We start from the raw sequence: 25,236 nt of genomic DNA on the forward strand, positions 1-25,236 counted from the left end.
TCATCCCTCATCACGGGACCCTCATCTGCAGGCTTGAGAAACACCAAACACCTGGAAAAGGGAAAACATACAAACAGGTTTCTGCTGTTACCTGGGTTTTCCAGATAACTCTTAGGGCAGGTATTTGAGAGGCACCATACTCACCAACCAAACCTGAAGCTTTGACGGGATTCAGCCTAACAATTTTCAGTGAAAAACTGGTTAGCACAATCGTTTGCTTTGTACTAGGCCAAGGTTGAATTTTAAAGCTATATATATAGCTTTAAAAGATATCCATTATTTTATTTGAATACAACGTATATAAAAATATAAATATATTATAAATTTTTATACCTTTATAAATAGTATTTATATTACATTACTACAATTCATGAAGACAATATGTTAACAAAATTTTAATGTCCAGATTGTTAACTTTAAAACCTTAGACCTAAATTAATCTTTAAATATTTGTTACAGTTTTTGAAAAGAAAAAACTGATACAAAAAGAATTTTAATTTACCCTTCTTAAAATGGCAGTTGAGTAACAAAATATGCAAATGATTTTGGATGATAATATATTTTTGCCATCTCAAAATTTTAAAGTAATATAAGTACTCATAAGATATTTGACAGTTTTTATACTTCTGTCTAGAAGTCTCATGTCTAAAGAAAAAAGGACAAGTTGATTACTGTTGTAAGTCATAATTAACACAGATAGTTATACTGGGTACAGTAATTGCAGACACATTTGGGTTATACGCACAGGATAATTTTGGGTGGGCCAAAAAGTGCCTTCAGTTTTTAAGTAAAAATAAAAGACACATTTTTCATTTCACCAAGAACTTTATTGAACGACATATTCACCCTTTTGTTCTACTACCTTCTGCCATTTTTCAGGCAACTTCATAATTCCATCTTCCCAAAACTTTTTATCTTTTTGAGCAAAGAACTGTTCCAGGTGCCTTTTACAGTCTTCCAGGGAACTGAAATTTTTTCCATTAAGAGAATTCTGTAAAGACCGAAATAGATGGAAATACAAAGGTGCAATGTCTGGTGAATATGGTGGAAGAATCAGAACTTCCCAGACGAGCTGCAACAGTTTTTGCCTGGTCATCAAAGAAACATGTGGTCTTGCGTTTCCCTGATGGAAGATTATGCATTTTCTGTTGACTAATTCTGGACACTTTTCATCGAGTGCTGCTTTCAGTTGGTCTAATGGGAGTGGTGGTTTTCCAGAAGGAGTTCATAATAGAGGACTCCCTTCCAACCTCACCATATACACAACATCACTTTCTTTGGTTGAAGACCGGCCTTTGGTGTGGTTGGTGGTGGTTCATTTCACTTGCCCCATGATCTCTTCCATTCCACATTATTGCACAGCATCCACTTTTCATCACCCGTCACAATTTGTTTCAAAAACAGAATATTTTCATTACATTTAAGTAGAGAATCACATGTAGAAATACGGTCAAGAAGGTTTTTTTCACTTAACTTATGTCAACCCAAACATCAAAGCGATTCACATAACCAAGCTGGTGCAAATGATTTTCGCTGCTTGATTTGGATATTTTGAGTATGCTGGCTATCTCCCGCGTGGTATAATGTTGATTGTTCTCAATTAATGTCTCGATGTGATCGCTGTCAACTTCAACTGGTCTACCCGACTGTGGAGCATCATCCGGCGAGAGATCTCCAGCACAAAACTTCACAAACCACTCTTGACACATTCAATCAGTCACAGCACCTTCTCCATACACTGCACAAATCTTTTTTTGTGTTTCAGTTGCATTTTTACCTTTCTTGAAATAATAACGCATAATATGCTGAAAATGTTGTTTTTCTTCCATCTTCAATATTAAAATAGCTACACAAAAATTCACCAACTTTGATAAGTCTTGTTTTAAATGCACATTGATATGACAGCTGTCACATACAATCTAACGAAATTGTTTCAAATGAAGTTAAAGACAACTAAGTGCTACTAGAGGCATCTTACGGAAAAAACCAAACAAACCTTTTGACCAACCCAATATTTTCTTAATTTCCTTTTTGGCTTGTTCATTGTCATTGTGTAGAAATACAACAAAGTTTTTTGTGTTAATCTGTATCCTGCAAGTTTGCTGAACTGGTTTATTATCTCTCAAAGGTGTGTGTATGTGTGTGTGTGTGTGTGTGTGTGTGTGTGTGTTTCCAATTCGGAAACTTTCATTTCTTTTTCCTGCCTAATTTATCTGGCTAGTAAGTCCTGTCCAATGTAGAATGAAAGTAACAAGAGTATACATCATTGTCTTGATACTGATATTAGGAGGAAAGTTTTCAGTATTTATTTATTTATTTAGGCCGTGCCGGGTCTTAGTTGCTGCACGTGGGATCTTCATTGTGGCATGCAGGGGGCGGGATCAAACCCGGGCCCCCTGTATTGGGAGTGTGGAGTCTTACCCACTGGACCACCAGGGAAGTCCCAGATTTCAGTCTTAAACCATTAGGTATGATGTGAACTGTGGATTTTTCATAGATGCTCTTTGTCAGACAGAGGAAGTTCCTTCCTACTCATAGTTTGTTGAATGTTTCTATCATGAAAGGTGCTAGATTTTTGTCAAATGCTTTTCATCTATTAAGATGATCATGTGGATTTCTTTCTTTATTCTGTTGATGTGGTGTATTACACTGATAGATTTTGTATGTTGAATCAACCTTGAATCCCTGGAATATGTCTCACTTGGTCATGATGTATAATCCTTTTAATATACTGCTGGATTGGTTTCCTATTTTTTTGTTTTTGAGGATTTTTGCACCTATATTAATAAGGGATATTGGTCTACAGTTTTCTTTTCTTGTGATGTCTTTGGCTTTGGTTTCAGGGTAATAGTGGTCTCAAAGAATGAGTTAAGAAGTATTCTTTCCTCTTTTTTTGAAAGAGTTTTAAAAGAATGTGTTAGTTTTTAACAAATGAGAGCTAATTAAACCTAAAAGCTTTTGCACAGCAAAGGAAACCATAAACAAGACAAAAAGACAACCCTCAGAATGGGAGAAAATATTTGCAAACGAAGCAACTGACAGGATTAATCTCCAAAATAGACAAACAGTTCATGCAGCTCAATATCAAAAAAACACCCCAATCATAAAATGGCCAGAAGACCTAAAGAGACATTTCTCCAAAGAAGACATACAGATGGCCAAGACGCACGAAAAGATGCTCAACATCACTAATTATTAGAGAAATGTAAATCAAAACTACAATGAGGTATCACCTGACACCAGTCAGAATGGCCATCATCAAAAAAATCTACAAACAATATAAATGCTGCAGAGGGTGTGGAGAAAAGGGAACCCTCTTGCACTGTTGATGGGAATGTAAATTGATACAGCCACTATGGAGAACAGTATGGAGGTTCCTTTAAAAACTAAAAATAGAACTACCATATGACCCAGCAATCCCACTGCTGGGCATATACCCTGAGAAAATCTTCATTCAAAAAGACACATGGGGCTTCCCTGGTGGCGCAGTGGTTGAGAATCTGCCTGCCAATGCAGGGGACACGGGTTCGAGCCCTGGTCTGGGAAGATCCCACATGCCGCGGAGCAACTAGGTCCATGAGCCACAACTACTGAGCCTGTGCGTCTGGAGCCTGTGCTCCGCAACAAGAGAGGCCGCAATAGTGAGAGGCCCGCGCACCGCAATGAAGAGTGGCCCCCGCTTGCCACAACTAGAGAAAGCCCTCGCACAGAAACGAAGACCCAACACAGCCAAAAATAAATAAATAAATAAATAAAAATTAAAAAAAAAAAAAGACACATGCACGGGAATTCCCTGGTGGCACAGTGGTTAAGAATCCACCTGCCAATGCAGGGGACATGGGTTTGAGCCCTGGTCTGGGAGAATCCCACATGCCATGGAGCAACTAAGCCCGTGCTCCACAACTACTGAGCCTGCACACTAGAGCCCGTGAGCCACAACTACGGAGCCCGCGTGCCACAACTACTGAAGCCCACGCACCTACATCCCGTGCTCTGCAACAAGAGAAGCCACCGCAATGAGAAGCCCGTGCACCACAACAAAGAGTAGCCCCCACTTGCCTCAACTAGAGAAAGCCCGTACACAGCAACGAAGACCCAACACAGCCAAAAATAAATAAATAATTTTTTTAAATTAAAAAATTAAAACTTTTTTAAATTAAAAAAAAAACAGACACATGCACCCCAATGTTCACTGTAGCACTATTTACAATAGCCAGGACATTGAAGCAACCTAAATGTCCATCAACAGAGGAATGGATAAAGGAGATGTGGTACATATATACAATGGAATATTACTCAGCCATTAAAAGGAACAAAATTGGGTCATTTGTAGAGATGTGGATGGACCTAGAGACTGTCATACAGAGTGAAGTAAGTCAGAAAGAGAAAAACAAATATCATATACTAACGCATATATGTGGAATCTAAAAATATGTTATAGATGATCCTATTTGCAAAGCTGAAATAGAGACACAGACATAGAGAACAAATGGGGGGCGGGATGAATTGGGAGATGGGGATTGACATATATACACTACTGATACTATGTATAAAATAGATTACTAATGAGAACCTACTGTATAGCACAGGGAACTCTATTCAATGCTCTGTGGTGACCTTAATAGGAAGGAAATCCAAAAAAGAAGGGATATATGTATACGTATAGCTGATTCACTTTGCTGTACAGTAGCAACTAACACAACATTGTAAAGCCACTATACTCCAATAAAAATAAATTAATTTTTAAAAAAGAATGTGTTAGTTTTTCTTTGAATATTTAGTAGAACCATCAGTGAAGCTAGTTGGACCAGGGCTTTTCTTTGTTGGAAGTCTTATTACTGACTCAATCTCTTTACTTCTTAGAAGTCTATTCAGAATGTCTATTTCTTCTTGAGTCAATTTGGTAGTTTATGTGTTTCTATGAATTTATCCATTTCATCTAGGTTATCTAATTTGTTGACATACAGATATTCATAGTATTCTTACATTCCTTCTTATTTCTGTAAGGTTGGTAGTAAGGTCCCCACTTTCATTCCTAATTTGACAACATTCTAACAGCACTGAATCTGCAGCAAACCTCCAAATCATAGACATACCCTCCAATGACCTAATCAGAGGTCAAATCCTGTAATAGGTTCTTTTTCACACACTACTGCTGGAATACAACAAGGTTCACAATGGTGTGTATTCTACCTCATCAACAAAGCATATGCTCAAATTGTACAACTACAAGTATGCTCCTGGTGGTCTTTGGCTGAAGGGCATTGAGAAGTGGAATATACAATGGGTACAGGGACTGTGGAGTTGGTCTGGACTGGATTTCAATCCCAGCTCTGCAGTGAACCTTGACGATTTTGTGAATACTGGTCAGGCATTTTATAGAATGCCCCTCAATTTGGATTCTTCTGATGTTTTTCTCATGATTAGACTGGGGTTATGTGTTCTTGGGAGGAACACTACAGAGGTATACTGCCATTTTCATTACATTATATGAAGCGTATATACTATTAACATCACTTATCGCTGTTGATCTTGACCCTCATCCTGGTTGAGGCAGTGTCTGTCAGGTTCTCCACTATAAAAGTTACAGATCTTCCTCGACTTATGATGGGCTAACATCCTGATAAACAGATCATAAGTTGAAAATATCATGTCGAAAATACATTTGATACACCTCACCTACCAAACATCATAGCTTAGCCTAACCTATGTTAAACACACTCAGAAAACTTACATTAGCATACAGTTGGGCAAAATCACCTAACACGAAGCCTATTTTACAATAAAGTGTTGAATGAGATATGTAATTTATTGAATACTGTACTGAAAATGAAAACCAGGGTAGTTGTCTGGATACAGAATGATTCTAAGTGTGTCTGTTGTTTACCCTTGTGATCACACAGCTGACTGGGAGCTGAGGCTCGCTGCCACTGCCCAGCATCATGAAGGAGTATTGTACCAAATATTGCTAGCCAGGAAAAAATCAAAATTCAAAGTACAGTTTCTACTGAATATGTATCATTTTTGCACCATCATAAAGTAGACAAATCGTTAAGTCAAGCTGTTGTATGTCAGGAACCATCTGTACTCTTTTATTCCTCATTTTCATGCTGTAGTCTTTGGAATGAAGTCACTATCTACAGCTCAGACTTAAGAAGTGGGAGTTGTGCCCTACCTCCTTGATGATGGAATATCTACATAAATTATTTGGAATTCTTCTGCCTGGGAGTTCTGTCTCTTCTCTTCCATTTATTTATTTATTCATTCATTTACTTATTTATTTAGTCAATTATTTATTTGTATCAGTATATACTCATGGAACTTTATTTTATGCTTTGGGTTATAATCCAGTATTACTTTATTTTATTGTGCAAAAATGTTTCAGCTTTGGCCACTGGGAACTCTTTCCATTGGTTCTGTGCCCTGTTGCACACTACCATCAGCGTGGGTTTTTTTGGCAGGGGTCGTCTGAGCACTTCCTTATTTTCTGGCACTACGATAGTCTCCAGTCTGATCTTATATATTTTCTGCCCTAATCAGTGATTTCTCCAAGGACCCCAGTTCCTTTTATTGGAGAATGGTATTGGAAACCAAGATCTGAGTGCGAGGTATGCTTGTTGCTACCAGAGGATCATTGCTTCTAGGCCCTCTCAGCTGACAAGGCAAGGAAATATACATGTGCATACTAACGTATGTATATATACATATCTATAATTATTTCTATATTTAACTATCTATCTATGTTAAGCTAAACATGAGTCATACTAATGCCTCTAATTATGATATGGAACATCCTAGCTTCCTCCCTTTGTGTATGTGTAAACTCCCACTCCAACAATGAGAAAACTGGACCCCACCATCTGCTATCCATTTACTAAATTATTCAATTCCAGTATACAGTATCAGAATTGTTAACCTGAACTCATATGGGAAACAACTTTATCAACTAGAGTAGAGTGCTGATGTGCAGTTTCTTTTGCTTTTGGTCTTACAGACTACACTCATTTCCAAAGTTATTTAGGTCAGCAACTTTTCCCCTATCCCCTTCAATGAGGTTGTTTCATACATTTGTAATAAAGCTAGATTGTTTTGTCATATTCTTCATTCCATCCTGGGATCTTCCTAAATGATTTTTTTTTAATTTTTGTACAGTAAGGTTCTTTTTTTTTTTTCTCCTAATTTTTTTTTTAACATCTTTATTGGAGTATAATTGCTTTACACTGTTGTGTTAGTTTGTGCTGTATAACAAAGTGAATCAGCTATACGTATCCCTCTTGCGTCTCCCTCCCACCCTCCCTATCCACCCCTCTAGGTGGTCACAAAGCACCAAGCTCATCTCCCTGTGCTATGCAGCTGCTTCCCACTAGCTGTCTATTTCAGTAAGCTTCATTCTTTGTGCTGGAAAGTTCTATAGGTTCTGACAAATGCATAGTGTCACATATCCACAATTACAGTATCATAGAGAATATTTCACCACCCTAAAAAAACCTTCTGTGCTTCATTTATTCAACCCTCCCACCTTCCCCCCAAACACCTGCAAACCACTGATCTTTTAACTATAGTTTTGTCTTTTCCAGGATGTCCTATGATGCAAATAATACAGTATGTAGCCTTTTCACACTGGTTTCTTTTGGTTAGGAACATGCACTTAGGATTAAACTATGTCTTTTCATGGCCTGATAGCTCATTTCTTTTTATTTCTGAGTGATATTCCATTGTATGGATAGACCAAAGTTTGTTTATACTTTCACCTATTGAAGGACACCTTGATTGCTTCCAGTTTGGGTTGATTATGAATAAAGCTGCTATAAATCTTCATATACAGATTTTTGTGGACATAGATTTTCAAGTCACTTGGGTAAATACCTAGGAGCACAACTTGCTGGGTTGCATGGTGAGAAATGGCCAAATTGCCTTCCAAATTGTCTGTACCATTTTGTATTCCCACAGCAGTGAACAAGAGTTCCTTCTATTCTGCACCCTTGCCAGCAATTGATATTGTCAGTTTTATGGCTTTTATCTATTCTAATAGTTGTTAGCAGTATCTCAATGCTGTTTTAATTTGCAATTCCTTAATGAGAAATGATACTGAACATCTTTTCTTGTGATTATTTGACATATTCTTTGGTGAGGTGTCGGAGCAGATATTTTGCCCACTTTTAAACTGGGTTGTTTGTTTTCTTATTGTTAAGAATCCTTTGTATAATTTGGATACCTCTCCTTTATCAGATATGTGTTTTATAAGTATCTTCTCCTGAGCTGTGCTTGTCTCTCAATTTTCTTAACAGTGTCTTTCTCAGAGGAGAAGCTTTTAATTTTAAGAAGGTCTGACTTATCAATTTTTTCTTCCATGGACTGCTTTTCGGGTTGTATCTAAAAACTCTTCACCAGGAGTGATGGTGGACTGTGAAACTCCGGCCATTTTTCCTGAGGGGGAACATTAAACAAAACACTACAGACGGACTCAAATAACTTTACAGGAGCTCTGGAAACCGGTCAAAGATCTACAGCAACCAAGCAAATGCCCCATCAAGAAAAAAATCACATTCAGAATGGTAGGAAATTTCACAGCATTTTTACTCACCCTTATCCCACCCAGTATAGCACAGTGTCATCAGAATGAAGTGGCCTGATTCCCAGTTCCATTCCTCAGGACAGAAGGCGCAGAGGATAACCTGTTTGCAACATTTTGATCTGTAGACTGACACAGAGACTGGCTTCTATCTCACCTGACTTGGAGCTCAAAAAGGGAATGGTGGCATAATTTGGATTTCAGACTGGCAGAGGCCACAGAAGACAGTAGTGGGTGCCATGATATGTGAAAACTGCAGAGGAACTGCATACATACAGATGCTTGGGGGAAAGACATTACAAGTAATAATATTTCTCAATGATAATAGAGAAATAAATAGAGCATCTAAGGCTCTGAGAATAAGTTGGAGTGAGGCTCTTTGGGAAATTAAGACATTTGAAATCAGCTGTGTATATAGAAGAAATTTTTAAAAAGCACACACACAAGCCCAGGCAGAATACATGCATAGAAAACATCTGATAATATCTTCAGCCTCTACCCAGGGATGACCACAAAACTCAAGGGCCCAGAGTCCTAGAGCTAAAGCCGGGAGACTGAAAAAATGCAGACCACCGGGGCACTATTCATTCCTCCTGGTCTGATCCACTCTTGTACCAGGGGCCTGATCAGGCCTGGGTCTGCCTCCTTCCTGAGGAGGCCAGAGATCCCATCTGAACAGCTTTCCTACAGCAGTGTCCCACTTCAGGTGGCCAGGCGGGAGTTCCAGACCAGTGTGGTCTCCCAGGACACTGACACAGCAGCCAAGTTTATTGGTGCTGGGGCCACCACAGTTGGTGTGGTTGGTTCAGGGGCCAGTATTGGAACAGCGTTTGGCAGCTTGATCATTGGCTATGCGAAGAACCCGTCTCTGAAGCAGCAGCTCTTCTCCTATGCCATTCTGGGCTTTGCCCCATCTGAGGCTACGTGGCTCTTCTATCTGATGGTCGCCTTCCTCATCAATTTTGCCATGTGAGGCTCCATGGAGGTCACCTACCCACCCCTGCTGCTTGGACTCCAGGTCATGCCTGGTGCTGGAGTGTGCTAAGCTTTACCATTAAACACAATGTTTCTCTAAACTCAAAAAAAAACAAAAAAAAACAAAAAAACTCAAGGGCCCATAAATTAGCAAAGGTCTTCCATATTGGTCTACAAATATTGGAGATGCAACTATTTTTTCAAATGCCAAATTTTCAATGATCACAAGGCATACAAAGAAACGAGGAAATACTCATTTAAAGAAAGAAAATAAATCTCCAGAAGCCATTTCTGAAGAAACACATGCATCAGTTACTAGACAAAGACTTTCAAAGGAAACTACCTTAACATAGTACAAGCCATATCTGGAAAACCCACAGCAAATGTCATACTCAATGGTGAAAACTGAAAGCATTTCCTTTAAGATGAGGAGCAAGACAAGTATGCCCACTTTCACCACTTCTATTCAACCAAGTACAAGAAGCTCTAGCCAGAGAAATTAGGCAAAGAAAAAAATAAAAGGCATCTAAACTGGAAAGAAAGAAAGAAAATTATCTCTGTTTGCAAATAATATGATCTTATATGCATAAAATCCTAAAGATTCTACCAAAAACCTGTTAGAACTGAATAATGAATTCAGCAAAGTAGCAGGATACGAAGTCAATACACAAAAATCAGTTGCATTTCTAAACACTAACAATGAATGATCCGAAGAGGAAATAACAAACACAATTCCATTTACAATAGCATCAAAAAGAATAAAATATTTAGGAATTAACCAAAGAGGTGAAGACTTGTACAATGAAAATGATAAAACATTACTGAAAGGAATTAAAGATGTATATAAATAAAACACATCCCATGTTCATGGGTTGGAAGACAATATTGTTAAGATGTCAGCAGCACCCAAAGCAACCTACAGATTCAATACAATCACTGTCTAAATCCCAAGGACATTTTTTACAGAATTAGAAATGCCATCCTAAAATTCATATGGAATCTCACAGGACCTTGAATAGCCAAAATAATCTTGAAAAAAATAACAAAGTTGGAGGCCTGATTTCCAAACATATTACAAAGTTACCATAATCAAAACACTGTGGTACTGGCATAAAGACAGACATATAGACAAATGGAAAGGAATAGAGAGCCCAGAAATACACCCTCATGCATATTGTTAAATAATTTTTGACAGAGGTGCCAAGACCATTCAACGGGGAAATGACAGTCTTTTCAAGAAGTGGTGTTGGGAAAACTGGATGTCCACATATAAAAGAATAAAGTTGGGAAGATGACGGTGTGGGAAGACACAGAGTTAGCATCTCCCCACAACTAGGGCACCTACTGGCCACTGGTGGGGGACTCTGACGCCCAAGGAGATGGGAGGAACCCCAAAGTGAACCGGTAGGACATAGGGGGACTGAGGGGGAAGGAGAAGTGGAGGCCAGACAGGATCGGTGCCCCTGAGGCCAGGGAGATCAGGAGAGGCAGGTGGAAGGGGCCCTCCAGGAGGAGCAGGACAGGAGCGGAGGGCATTTGCCCTGCCCACTTGGACCTGGGGAGCCTGCTGAGCTCCCAGGCCAATCCCCTGCCCTCCAAACACCCCTCCAGGCTGTGTGGGTTCTTGGGGACATAGGAGGGAGGCCCAGGATATAAGGAGAGGCAGGCGGGAGGGGCCCTCCAGGAGGAGCAGGAGAGGAGAGGAGGGCGTTAGCTCTGCCCACTCAAGCCAAGGAAGCCTGCTGGGCTCCCAGGTGAGGTCCCCCGCCCTCTGAGACCAGGGGTGGGGGGCACGCCTGGGGCCCTTCTGTTCCTTGAGCCTAAGCCCCACCCACCTTTTACAGTGCTGTGGGTCCTGAGTATTGGCCCCGCCCACTGCCCAAACCTCACCCTGCTTAGGCTCCACCCTCCACAGCCAAGGTCTTTTCTCCCTTTTTATTTTTTCTCTTCCCTCCTCGTCTTCTTTTATTATTGTGGTACTGATGTAGTTTCCAGTTGTTGATTCATCTATATTTTTATTTTTATATTCTTTCTAACATATCTGTTATTTTTCTAGTCTAATTTTATTTTTTACTTTATTGTTTTTTGTTTTTTATTTTTGCCCCCCCACACAGCTTGTGGGATCTTGGCTCTTGAGCCCAGGGTCGGGCCAAAGCTCCTGCAGTGGGAGCTCCAAGTCCAAACCACTGGACTAACAGAGAACCTCAGACCCCAGGGAATATTCATCAGAGTGAGGTCACACGGAGTTCCGCATCTCAGTACCAAGACCCAGCTCTAATCAATAGCCTACAAACTGCAGTGTTGGAAGCCTCAGGCCAAACAACCAGTAAGACAGGAACACAATCCCACTCATAAAAAAAAAGAGAGAGAGAGACAGCAAAACAGTATGTCACAGATGAAGGAGCAAGGCAAACACCTACAAGACGAAATAAATGAAGAGGAAATATGCAATCTACCTGAAAAAGAATTCAGAGTAATGATAGTGAAGATGATCCAGAATCTCAGAAATAGAATGGAGGCACGAATTGAGAAAATACAAGAAATGTTTAACAAAGATCTAGAAGAACTAAAGAACAAACAGAGATGAACAACACAATAACTGAAATGAAAAATACACTAGAAGGAATAAATAACAGAATAACTGAGGCAGAAGAATGAATAAGTGAGCTGGAAGCTAAAAGGGTGGAAATAACTGCTGAGGAACAGAATACAGAAAAAAGAATGAATTGAGGACAGTCTCAGAGACCTCTGGGACAACATTAAATGCACAAACATTTGAATTATAGGGGTCCCAGAAGAAGAAGAGAAAAAGAAAGGGTCTGAGAAATATTTGAAAAGATTATAGTGGAAAACTTCCCTAACATGCGAAAGGAAATAGGCACCCAAGTCCAGGAAGCACAGAGAGTCCCATACAGGATAAACCCTAGGAAAAACACACCAAGACACATATTCATCAAACTAACAAAAATTAAATTCCAAGAAAAAATATTAAGGCAGCAAGGGAAAAACAAAAAATAACATACAAAGGAATCCCCATAAGGTTATCAGCTGATTTTTCAGTGGAAACTCAGCAGGCCAGAAGGGAGTGGAAGGATATATTTAAAGTGATGAAAGAGAAAAACCTACAACCAAGATTACTCTACCCAGCAAGGATCTCATTCAGATTCGATGGAAGTCAAAAGCTTTTCAGACAAGGAAAAGCTAAGAGAATTCAGCACCACCAAACCAGCTTTACAACAAAGGCTACAGAAACTTCTCTAAGCAAGAAACAGAAGAGAAGAAAAAGACCCACAAAAACAGACCCAAAACAATTAAGAAAATGGTAATAGGAACATACATATTGATAATAACCTTGAATGTAAATGGATTAAATGCCCCAACCAAAAGACACAGAATGGCTGAATGGATACAAAAACAAGACCCATATATATGCTGCCTACAAGAGACCCACTTCAGACCTAGGGACACATACAGACTGAAAGTGAATGGACAGAAAAAGATATTCTGTGCAAATGGAAATCAAAAGAAAGCTGGAGTAGCAATACTCATATCAGATAAAATAGACTTTAAAATAAAGACTGTTACAAAAGATAAGGAGGGACACTACATAATGATCAAGGGATCAATCCAAGAAGAAGATATAACAATTATAAATGTTTTTGCACCCAACATAGGAGCACCTCAATACACTAGGCAAATGCTAACAACCATGAAAAGAGAAATCAACAGTAACACATTAATAGTAGGGGATTTTAACACCCCACATACACCAGTGGACAGATCATCCAAACAGAAAATAAATAAGGAAACACAAGATTTAAATGACACAATAGACCAGATAGATGTAATTGATATTTATAGAATATTCCACCCAAAAGTGGCAGAATACACTTTCTTCTTGAGTGCGTATGGAACATGCTCCAGGATAGATCACATCTTGGGTCACAAATCAAGCCTCAAAAAATTAAAGAAGATTAAAGTCGTATCAAGCATCTTTTCTGTTCACAACGCTATGAGATTAGAAATCAATTACAGGAAAAAAACTGTAAAAAACACAAATATATGGAGGCTAAACAGTGCACTACTAAATAATCAAGAGAACACTGTAGAAATCAAAGAAGAAATTAAAAAATACCTAGAGACAAATGACAACAAAAACACAATGTTCCAGAACCTATGGGATGCAGCAAAAGCAGTTCTAAGAGGGAATTTTTTAGCAATTCAATCTCACCTCAAGAAAAAAGAAAAATCTCAAATAAAGAATCGAACTCTACACTTAAAACAACTTGACAAAGGAGAACAAACAAAACCCAAAGTCAGTAGAAGGAAAGAAATCATAAAGTTCGGAGCAGAAATAAATGAAATAGAAATGAAGAAAATAATAGCAAAGATCAATAAAACTAAAAGCTGGTTCTTTGAGAAGATAAACAAAATTGATAAACCATTGGCCAGACTTATCAAGAAAAAAAGAAGACTCAAATCAACAGAATTAGAAATGAAAAAGAAATAACAATTGACACTGCAGAAATACAAAGGATCATGAGAGATTACTACAAGCAACTCTATGCCAATAAAATGGACAACCTGGAAGAAACGGACAAATTCTTAGAAAAGCACAACCTTCTGAGACTAAACCAGGAAGAAATAGAAAATATAAAGAGACCAGTCACAAGCACTGAAATTGAAACTGTGATTAAAAATCTTCCAACAAACAAAAGTCCAGGACCAGAAGACTTCACAGGCAAATTCTATCAAACATTTAGAGAAGACCTAACACCTAACTTTGACATAAACCACAGCAAGATCTTTTTTGAGCCACCTCCTAGAGTAACAGAAATAAAAACAGAAATAGACAAACGGGACATAATTAAACTTAAAAGCTTTTGCACAGCAAAGGAAACCATAAACAAGACAACCCTCAGAATGGGAGAAAATATTTGCAAATGAAACAACAGACAAAGGATTAATCTCCAAAATATACAAACTGCTCATGGAGCTCAATATCAAAAAAAAACAATCCAGTTAAAAAATGGGCAGAAGACCTAAATAGACATTTTACCAAGGAAGACATACAGATGGCCAAGAGGCACATGGAAAGATGCTCAACATCACTAATTGTTAGAGAAATGCAAATCGAAACTACAATGAGGTATCACCTCACACCAGTCAGAATGGCCATTATCAAAAAATCTAGAAACAATAAATGCTGGAAAGGGTGTGGTGAAAAGGGAACCCTCTTGCACTGCTGGTGGGAATGTAAATTGATACAGCCACTATGGAGAACAGTATGGAGGTTCCTTAAAAAACTAAAAATAGAACTACCATATGACCCAGCAATCCCACTACTGGGCATATACCCTGAGAAAACCATAATTCAAAAAGAGACATGTACCCCAGTGTTCATTGCAGCACTATTTACAGTAGCCAGGACATGGAACCAACCTAAATGTCCATCGACAGATGAATGGATAAAGAAGATTGGCACATATATACAATGGAATATTACTCAGCCATAAAAAGAAACGAAATTGAGTTATTTGTAGTGAGATGGATGGACCTAGAGTCTGTCATACAGAAAGAGAAAAACAAATACCATATGCTAACGCATATATATGGAATCAAAAAAAAAAAAAAAAAAAGGTACTGATGTACCTAGTTGCAGGGCAGGAATACAGAGGTAGACATAGAGAATGGACTTGAGAACGTGGGGTGGGAGGGCGAAGCTGGGGTGAAGTGAGAGTAGCATCGACATATATACACTACTGAATGTAAAATAGTTGAATGGTGGGAAGCAGCAGTGTAGCACAGGGAGATCGGCTCGGTGCTTTGCGATGACCTACAGGGGTGGGATAGGGGGGATAGGGAGGATGGGAGGGAGGCTCAAGAGGGGATATGGTGACATGTGCATGCATATGGCTGATTTGCTTTGTTGTGCAACAGAAACTAACACAGTATTGTGAAACAATTATACTCCAATAAAGATCTATTTTTTTAAAAAAGTAAAAGAAAAAAAGATAAAGTTGGGCCCTTATCTTACACCTATACAAAAATTATTCAAAATGGATCAAAAACCTAAACATAAGAGATTAAACTATAAAACTCTTAGAAGAAAACCAAGAGGAAAAGCTTCAGGACACTGGATTTTGTAATAATATTTGGAATATGATATTAAAAGTAAAGGCAATAAAAGAAAAGATAAATGGACTTCATCAAAATTAAAACCCTTTGGGGACTTCCCTAGTGGTCCAGTGGTAAAGAATCCACCTTACAATTCAGGGGACACTGGTTAAATCCCTGGTCAGGGAACTAAGATCCCACATGCCGCAGAGCAACCAAGCCCACGGGCCACAACTACTGAGCTCACGCGCCTCAACTAGAGAGCCTGCGTGCCACAAACTACAGAGCCCACGCACCCTGGACCCTGCATGCCACAACTAGAGAAGAGAAAACTCACACACCACAACTAGAGAGAAGCCCGTGCACCACAACAAAGAGCCCGCATGCCGCAACTAAGACCCAACGCAGCCAAAAATAAATTAAATAAATAAATAATAAATCTTTTTAAAAAAATTAAAACCCTTTGTACATCAAAGGACACTAATAACAGAATGAAAGGCAATCCATGGAGGAGAAGAATATATTTCCAAATCATATATCTGACAAGGGATTAATATCTAGATTATACAAAAAACTACCACAACTCAGGAACAACAACACAGACACACACACACAAAAAACTGATTTTAAAATGGGCAAGATATTTCAATAAACATTTCTCTGAAGAAGATATGCAAATGACCAATAAGCACATAAGAAGATACTTAACATCTTAGTCATTAGGGAAATGCAAATCAAAACCACAAGGAGATAAAACTTCGCATCCACTAGGATGGCTGTGATAAACAAAAATAAAGGAAAAGAAAAGAAAAGGTAAATAGCAAGTGCTAGTAAGGATGTGGAGAAATTGGGACCTTGTGCGTTGCTAGTGGGATGTAAAGTGGTATGGCTGCTGTGGAAAACAATTTGGTGGTTCCTCAAAAACTAAACATAAAATCAGCATATGATCCAACCACTCCACTCTGGGTATACACCCAAAAGAACTGAAAGCAGAGACTCAGACAGATACCTTTGCACCCATGTTCACTGCAGCATTAATCACAACAACCAGAAGGTAGAAGCAATCTAAGTGCCCATCAACAGATGAATGGATAAGTAAAATGTGGTTTGTACATGCAAAGGAATATTATTCAGCCTTAAAAAGGAAGGAACTTCTGACATATGCTACAACATGGATAAAGCCTGAAGATAGAATGCTAAGTGAAATAAGCCAGAAGGAAAGATATTATATTATTCCAATTATATGAAATATCCATAACAGACAAATTCATAGAGACAAAGTAGAATAATGATGACAGGGGCTGGGGGTAGGGAGTAATGGAGAGTTAGTGTTTATTTGGGTACAGAGTTTCAGTTTGGGAAGATTAAAAAGTTCTGGAGATGGGTGGTAGTGATAGTTACAGAACAATATGAATGTGCTGAATGGCACAGAACTGAACACTTAAAAATGGCTTAAATGATAATTCTTATGTTATTTACATTTTACCATGATAAAAAAATTTAACTCCTTATCAAATGCAAAGTTATCTAGATTTTCTCCTATGTTTCCCTCTAGAAGTTTTATAGTTTTGTGTCTTACATTTAAGTCTATGATCTATTTTGACTTAATTTTTGTGAAAGGTGTAAGATGTGTCTAGGTTCTTTTTTAAAGATGTGAGATATATATATATAATGGAATACCACTAAGCCATAAATAGAATGAAATTTTGCCATTTGCAGCAACAGAGATAGCCATGGAGGGTATTACGCTAAGTGAAATATGTCAGAAAAAGAAAGACAAATAATGTATGATCACTTATATGTGGAATCTAAAAAATACAACAAACCAGTGAATATAACAAAAAAAGAAGCAGATTCACAGATACAGAGAAGAACCTAGTGGTTACCACTGGGGAAAGGGAAGGGAGGATGGGCAATATAGGCGTAGGGGATTAAGAGGTACAAACTATAATGTATAAAATAAGCTATAAGGATATATTACACAACATGTGGAATGTTTTATAAAATAGCCAATGTTTTATAAAATGCACATTGAAACTGCCAAAATGTAAAATAAAACAAAAATAAAAGAATTCTAAAAAGAAATGAGGTACAATTTTCCAAGACTGAACCAGGAAGAATTAGAAAGTATAAACAGACCCACCACAAGTAATGAAATTGAAACTGTAATTAAAAATCTTCCAACAAACAAAAGTCCAGGACCAGATGGCTTCACAGGCGAATTCTATCAAACACTTAGAGAAGAGCTAACACTGATCCTTCTCAAACTCTTCCAAAAAATTGTGGAGGGAGAAACACTCCCAAATTAATTCTATGAAGCCATGATCACCCTGATACCAAAACCAGACATCTTTTTCACAAAAAAAGAAATTTATAGACCAATATCACTGATGAACATAGATGCAAAAATCCTGAATAAAATACTAGCAAACAGAATGCAACAGCACATTAAAAGGATCATACACCATGATCAAGTGGGATTTATCCCAGAGATGCAAGGATTCTTCAATATACACAAATCAATCAATGTGATACACCATATTAACAAACTGAAGAATAAAAACCATATGATCATCTCAATAGATGCAGAAAAAGCTTTTGACAAAATTGAACACCCATTTATGATAAAAACTCTCCAGAAAGTGGGTATAGAGGGAACCTACCTCAACATAATAAAGGCCATATATGACAAACCCATAGCAAACATCATTCTCAATGGTGAAAAACTGAAAGCATTTCCACTAAGATCAGGAACAAGACAAGGACGTTCATTCGTGCCACTATGATTCAACATAGTTTTGGAAGTCCTAGCTACGGCAATCAGAAAAGAAAAAGAAATAAAAGGAATACAAACTGGAAAAGAAGAAGTAAAACTGTCACTGTTTGCAGATGACATAATACTATAGATAGAAAATACTAAAGCTGCCACTAGAAAACTACTAGAACCAATGAATTTGGTAAAGTTGCATGATATGAAATTAATGCACAGAAATCTCTGGCATTCCTATACACTAACAACAAAAAATCAGAAAGAGAAATTAAGGAAACAATCCCATTTGCCATTGCAAAAGGAATAAAATACCTAGGAATAAACCTACCTAAGGAGGCAAAAGACCTGTACCCAGAAAACTACAAAACACTGATGAAAGAAATCAAAGATGACATAAACAGATGGAGAAATATACCATGTTCTTGGATTGGAAGAATCAACATTGTGAAAATGACTATACTACCCAAAGCAATCTACAGATTCAATGCAATCCCTATCAAACTACCAATGGCATTTTTCACAGAACTAGAACAAAAAATTTCACAATTCGTATGGAAACACAAAAGACCCCGAATAGCCAAACCAACCTTGAGAAAGAAAAACGGAGCTGGAGGAATCAGGCTCCCTGACTTGAAACTATACTACAAAGCTACAGTAATCAAGACAGTATGGCACTAGCACAAAAACAGAAATATAGATCAATGGTACAGGATAGAATGCCCAGAGATAAACCCACGTACATAGGGGCACCTAATTTATGACAAATGAGGCAAGAACATACAATGGAGAAAAGACAGCCTCTTCAATAAGTGGTGCTGGGAAAACTGAACAGCTACATGTAAAAGAATGAAATTAGAACACTACCTAACACCATACACAAAAATAAACTCAAAATGGATCAAAGACCTAAATGTAAGACCGGACACTATAAAACTCTTATAGGAAAACATAGGAAAAATACTCTTTGACATAAATCACAGCAAGATCTTTTTGGACCCACCTCCTAGAGTAATGAAAATAAAAACAAAAATAAACAAATGGGACCTAATGAAACTTAAAAGCTTTTGCACAGCAAAGGAAACCATAAACAAGATGAAAAGACAACACTTGGAATGGGAGAAAATATTTGCAAATGAAGCAACTGACAAAGGATTAATCTCCAAAATATACCAACAGCTCATGGAGTTCAATATCAAAAAAAACAAACAACCCAATTAAAAAATGGGCAGAAGACCTAAATAAACATTTCACCAAAGAAGACATACAGATGGGCAAGAGGCACATGAAAAGATGCTCAGCATCACTAATCATTAGAGAAATGCAAATCAAAACTATAATGAGGTATCACCTCACACCAGTCAGAATGGCCAGCATCAAAAAATGTACAAACAATAAATGCTGGAGAGGGTGTGGAGAAAAGGGAACCCTCTTGAACTGTTGGTGGGAATGTAAATTGGTGCAGCCACTACAGAGCACAGTATTGAGGTTCCTCAAAAAACTAAAAATAGAACTACCATATGACCCAGCAATCCCACTACTGGGCATACACCCAGAGAAAACCATAATTCAGAAGGACACATGTACCCCAATGTTCACTGCAGTGCTATTTACAATAGCCAGGACATGGAAACAACCTAAATGTCCAATAATAGATGAATGGATAAAGAAGATGTGGTACATATACACAATGGAATATTACTCAGCCATAAAAAGGAACGAAATTGGGTCTCTACAGCCAGAGACCCCAGGACCAAGTTCTGTCTACCAGCAAGCTGACACCAGCTCTGAGACACCACTGACCCCCTCAACTAGCCACCCCAGGATTCAGTCCCACTCACCAGTGGGCCAACACCAGCTTTGGGACACATCTGACGCCACAGCCAGCCATGTCAGGAACTGGCTCACTCACCAGCAGGTGGACACTAGATCCGGGACACCTGGCCCTGCAACCACCCACCCCAGAACCTGGCTCTGCCCACCACTGGGCCGGCACTAGCCCCTGGACACCTCAAGCTTCACAACCAGCCACCATGTGACCTGGCCCTGCCCACCAGAGGCCTCCACACAAGGCAGGGCCTGGCAGCCAATCAGACTGGGGGCTGCCCATGCCTACAGACCACCCACAGTTGTCGGCCGGCCACAAGAGAAGGACTCATGCAGCCCCCATAGGGGGCACCCCTAGAGCATATAGCTCTACTGAAGAGAGGTGCAAGCACCACTGGGAGGTATAGGATGTCTCCCATAAAAGCCCACTTCTCCAAGGCTGGAAAATGTAACCAACCTACCAGATACATAAAAATAAAAACAGCAACCTAGGCAAAATGAGGTGACAGAGAAACATGTTCCAAATAAAGGAACAAGATAAAACCCCAGAAGAACTAAGTGAAGTGGAAATAGGCAATCTATCCAATACAGAGTTCAAGGTAATAATCATAAAAATGTTCAAGAACTTGAGAGAAGTTTGGATGAACAGAGTGAGAAGTCAGAAGTTTTTAATAAAGAGTTAGAAAATATAAAGAAGAGCCAAACAGAGATAAAGAATAAATAATGGGGGGCTTCCCTGGTGACGCAGTGGTTGAGAATCTGCCTGCCAATGCAGGGGACACAGGTTCGAGCCCTGGTCTGGGAAGATCCCACATGCCGCGGAGCAACTGGGCCTGTGAGCCACAATTACTGAGCCTGCGCGTCTGGAGCCTGTGCTCTGCAACAAGAGAGGCCACGATAGTGAGAGGCCTGCGCACCGCGATGAAGAGTGGCCCCCGCTTGCCACAACTAGAGAAAGCCCTCGCACAGAGACGAAGACCCAACACAGCCATAAATTAATTAATTAATTAATTTTTTTAAAAAAAGAATAAGTAACGGAAATGAAAGATTCTCTAGAAGGAATCAACAGTGGATGAGATGATACAAAGGAACAGATCAGTGAGCTGGAAGATAAGAGTAGTGGCAATCATTGCTGCTGAACCGCAAAAAGAAATAAGAATAAAAAGAAATGAATTGGGAGACTAGGATTGAGATATATATGCCAAAGTGTATAAAATAGATAATAAGAACCTGCTGTATAAAAAAAAAATTTAATTTAATTTAAAAAAAAAAGAAATGAGGACAGTTTAAGAGACCTCTGTGACAACATCAAGCATGCTAACATTTGCATTACAGGGGTCCCAGAAGGAGAAGAAAGAGAGAAAGGCAGGGAATATATTTGAAGATATCATAGCTGAAAACATCCCTAACCTGGGAAAGTAAACAGACATCCAGGTCCAGGAAGCACAGAGAGTCCCAAACAGGATGAACCCAAAGAGGACCAAGAAACAGAGTAATTGAAATGGTAAAAATTTAAAATAAAGGGTGAATATTAACATCAGCAAGGGAAAAGCAACAAGTTCCATACAAGGGAACTCCCATAAGGCTACCAGCTGACTTTTCAGCAGAAACCCTGCAGGCCAGAAGAGAGTGGCAGGGTTTAAAGTGATGAAAGAGAAAAACCTACAACCAAGAATACTCTGCCTGGCAAGGTTTTCATTCTGATTTGATGGAGAGATCAAAAGTTTTACAGACAAGCTAAAGCTAAAAGAGTTCAGCACCACCAATCCAGCTTTAAAAGAAATGTTAAGGAACTTCTCTAAATGAAAAAGGAAAGGCCACAACAAGAAATATGAAAATTATGAAAGAAAAAAATCTCATTGGCAAAGGCAAATATACAATAAAGGTAGTAAATCAACCACACAGAATGCTAGTAGGAAGGTTAAAAGACAAAAGTAGTAAAATCATCTATATCCACAACAAGTAGTTAAGGGATAAACAAAACAATAAGATGTAAAATGTGATGTCAAAATTAGTAAACAGGAGGGGGGGAGTAAAAATGCAGTGTTGTTAAAATGCTTTTGAACTTAGAGATCATCAACTTAAAATAATCCCATATATATGTAGATTGCTATATATAAACCTCAAACCAAAAATCTATAATAGATACACACACAGAAAAGAGAAAGCAATCCAAACATAACACTAAAGACTCATCAAATCACAGGTGAAGAGAACAAAAGAAGAAATAGGCAATAACTATGTATTATCTTAGTATGGTATCAAATGGTAACTAGACTTATCATGGTGATCATTTTGAAATGTACAGAAATATTGAATCACTATGTTGTAATAACATAGGTTAATTATACTTCAAAAACAAACTCACAGCAAAAGAGATCAGATTTACAGTTACCAGAGGTTGGGGTGGGGAGGGAAATTGGATGAAAGCAGTCAAAAGGTACAAACTTCCGGTTACAAGATAATAAGTACTACAGATGTAATGTAAAACATAATAAATATAATTAACACTGCTGTATGTTATCTATGAAAGTTATTAAAAGAGTAAATTCTAAGAGTTCTCATCACAGGAAAAAAATTATTTTTCTATTTCTTTAATTTTATATCTATGAGATGATGGATGTTCAACAAACTAATTGTGATAATCATATCATGATGTATGTAGGTCAACTCATTATGGTGTACCTCTTAAACTTATATAGTGCTATATGTCAAATATTTCTCAATAATACTGGAAGGAAAAAAACAAGACCATCATTACCCACCATGGAATTGTCAGTCTTTGCTCCTTTGTGAAAGATCATTTGCCTGTATTTGTATCTACTTCTCAGCTCTCAATTCTGTTCCATTAATTTATGCACCTGTTCTTTTAACACCATGCCGTCTTAATTATTATAGCTTTCTAGTTAGTCTTAAAACTGGGTATTGTGGGCTTCCCTGGTGGCGCAGTGGTTGGGAATCTGCCTGCCAATGCAGGGGACACGGGTTTGAGCCCTGGTCTGGGAAGATCCCACATGCCGTGGAGCGACTAAGCCCGTGAGCCACAACTATTGAGCCTGCGTGTCTGGAGCCTGTGCTCAGCAACGGGAGAGGCCACGACGGTGAGAGGCCCGCGCACCGTGATGAAGAGTGGCCCCGCTCACCGCAACTGGAAAAAGCCCTCGCACAGAAACAGAGACCCAACACAGCCAAAAATAAATATAAATAAATAAATGTATTAAAAAAAACCCAAAAAAACAAAAAAAAAAACTGGGTATTGTGAGTCCTCCAACTTTGTTCTTTTTATTCAGTATTATTTTGATTACTCTAGGTCTTTTGCCTTTCCATATAGACTTTATTTTATTCTTTTTAATTTATTTATTTTTATTTATTATTTTTGGCTGTGTTGGGTCCTCGTTGCAGTGTGTGGGCTTCTCATTGTGGTAGCTTCTCTTGTTGCAGAGCACGGGCTCTAAAGCACGCGGGCTTCAGTAGATGCAGCGCGTGGGCTCAGTAGTTGTGGCTCACGGCTTAGTTGCTCGGTGGCATGTGGGACCTTCCCAGACCAGGGCTTGAACCTGTGTCCCCTGCATTGGCAGGCGGATTCATAACCACTGCACCACCAGGGAAGCCCTCCACATAGACTTTAGAATCATAGCTACAAAAGAGCTTATTGGGGTTTTGATTGGGATTGTGTTGAATATATAGATAAATTGACAGACATATGGCATCTTAACAGTATTGCATCTTCCAATGAACAAGGAATATCTATTTATTTAGATCTTCTTTGATTTATTCTATCAGAGTTTTGTAGATTTCCTCATATAGATATTATACATATTTTATTACATTTAAAATTTTGTGTGCTATTATAAGTGATATTGTTTTTTAATTTCAAATTCCAAGTGTTTATTGCTGGTATATAGGAAATCAATTTACTTTTGTATATTAATCTTGTATCCTGCAACTTTGCTATACCTTCTTATTAGTTCCAGGAGTTGAGGATGGGGGGCGGTTTTTTTGGTTGATTCTTTGGGATTTTCTGCATAGGGAATCATGTCGTCTGTGAAGAAACAAAATCTGTATATTTTAAAATTTCCTTTCTTTGTCTTGTTACACTAACTAGGACTTCCAGTATAAGAGGAATATGAAAGATGAGAGAAGACTTCCTTGCCTTGTTCCCCATCTTAGGGGGAAAGCATCCAGTTTCTCAACATTAAGTTTGATGTTGCCTCTAGGGTTTGTTTGTTTGTTTATTAAGATTTTATTTTTAGGGCAATTTTAGATTTACAAAAAAATTAAGGGGAAGGTATAGCGATTTTCTGTATAACCCCTGCCCACACATGCATAGTCTCCCCCATTATCAACATCCCCCACCAGAGTAGTACATTTGTTACAATTTATAAACTTGCATTGAGGGCTTCCCTGGTGGTGCAGTGGTTAAGATTCCGCCTGCCAATGCAGGCGACAGGGGTTCGAGCCCTGGTCCAGGAAGATCCCACATGCCGTGGAGCAACTAAGCCCGTGTGCCACAACTACTGAGCCCACGTGCCACAACTACTGAAGCCTGTGCGCCTAGAGCCCGTGCTCTGCAACAAGAGAAGCCACGACAATGAGAAGCCCGTGCATCACAACAAACAGTAGCCCCTGCCCGCCACAACTAGAGAAAGCCCGCGCGCAGGAGCAAAGACCTAATACAGCCTAAATAAATAAATAAATAACCTTAATTAATTAATTAATTAAAACTTGCATCGAGACGTCATAATCTCTCAAAGTCCATAGTTTACATTAGGGTTTACTCTTGGTGTTGTACATTCTATGAGTTTGGACAAATGTATAATGATATGTATTCATCATTATAATACCAAAGAGTATTTTCACTGCCCTAAAAATCTTCTGTGCTCCACCTATTCATCCCTCCCCATCCCCTACCCCCTGGGTAAAATTCTTACTCTCTCCATAGTATTGCCTTTTCCAGATGTTGGAATCATACAGTATG

The 25,236-nt window shown here is 38.6% G+C and overlaps 1 protein-coding gene across 1 annotated transcript; it reads left to right on the top strand.

Annotated features, from left to right (window-relative positions):
* Positions 1-9,102: 9,102 nt before the first annotated feature.
* LOC118906255 (ATP synthase F(0) complex subunit C1, mitochondrial-like) lies at positions 9,103-9,545 on the top strand. Its single transcript, XM_036873712.1, has one exon. It carries the CDS (start codon positions 9,135-9,137, stop codon positions 9,543-9,545), a length of 411 nt encoding a protein of 136 aa, XP_036729607.1. The 5' UTR covers positions 9,103-9,134.
* Positions 9,546-25,236: the final 15,691 nt, after the last annotated feature.

Source organism: Balaenoptera musculus, chromosome 13, assembly GCF_009873245.2.
Source record: "Balaenoptera musculus isolate JJ_BM4_2016_0621 chromosome 13, mBalMus1.pri.v3, whole genome shotgun sequence".
Classification (NCBI taxonomy): Eukaryota; Metazoa; Chordata; class Mammalia; order Artiodactyla; family Balaenopteridae; genus Balaenoptera; species Balaenoptera musculus.

Coding starts and splice junctions, on each gene's coding strand:
- LOC118906255 (XM_036873712.1), top strand. CDS start 9,135: ATGCAGACCACCGGGGCACTATTCATTCCTCCTGGTCTGATCCACTCT.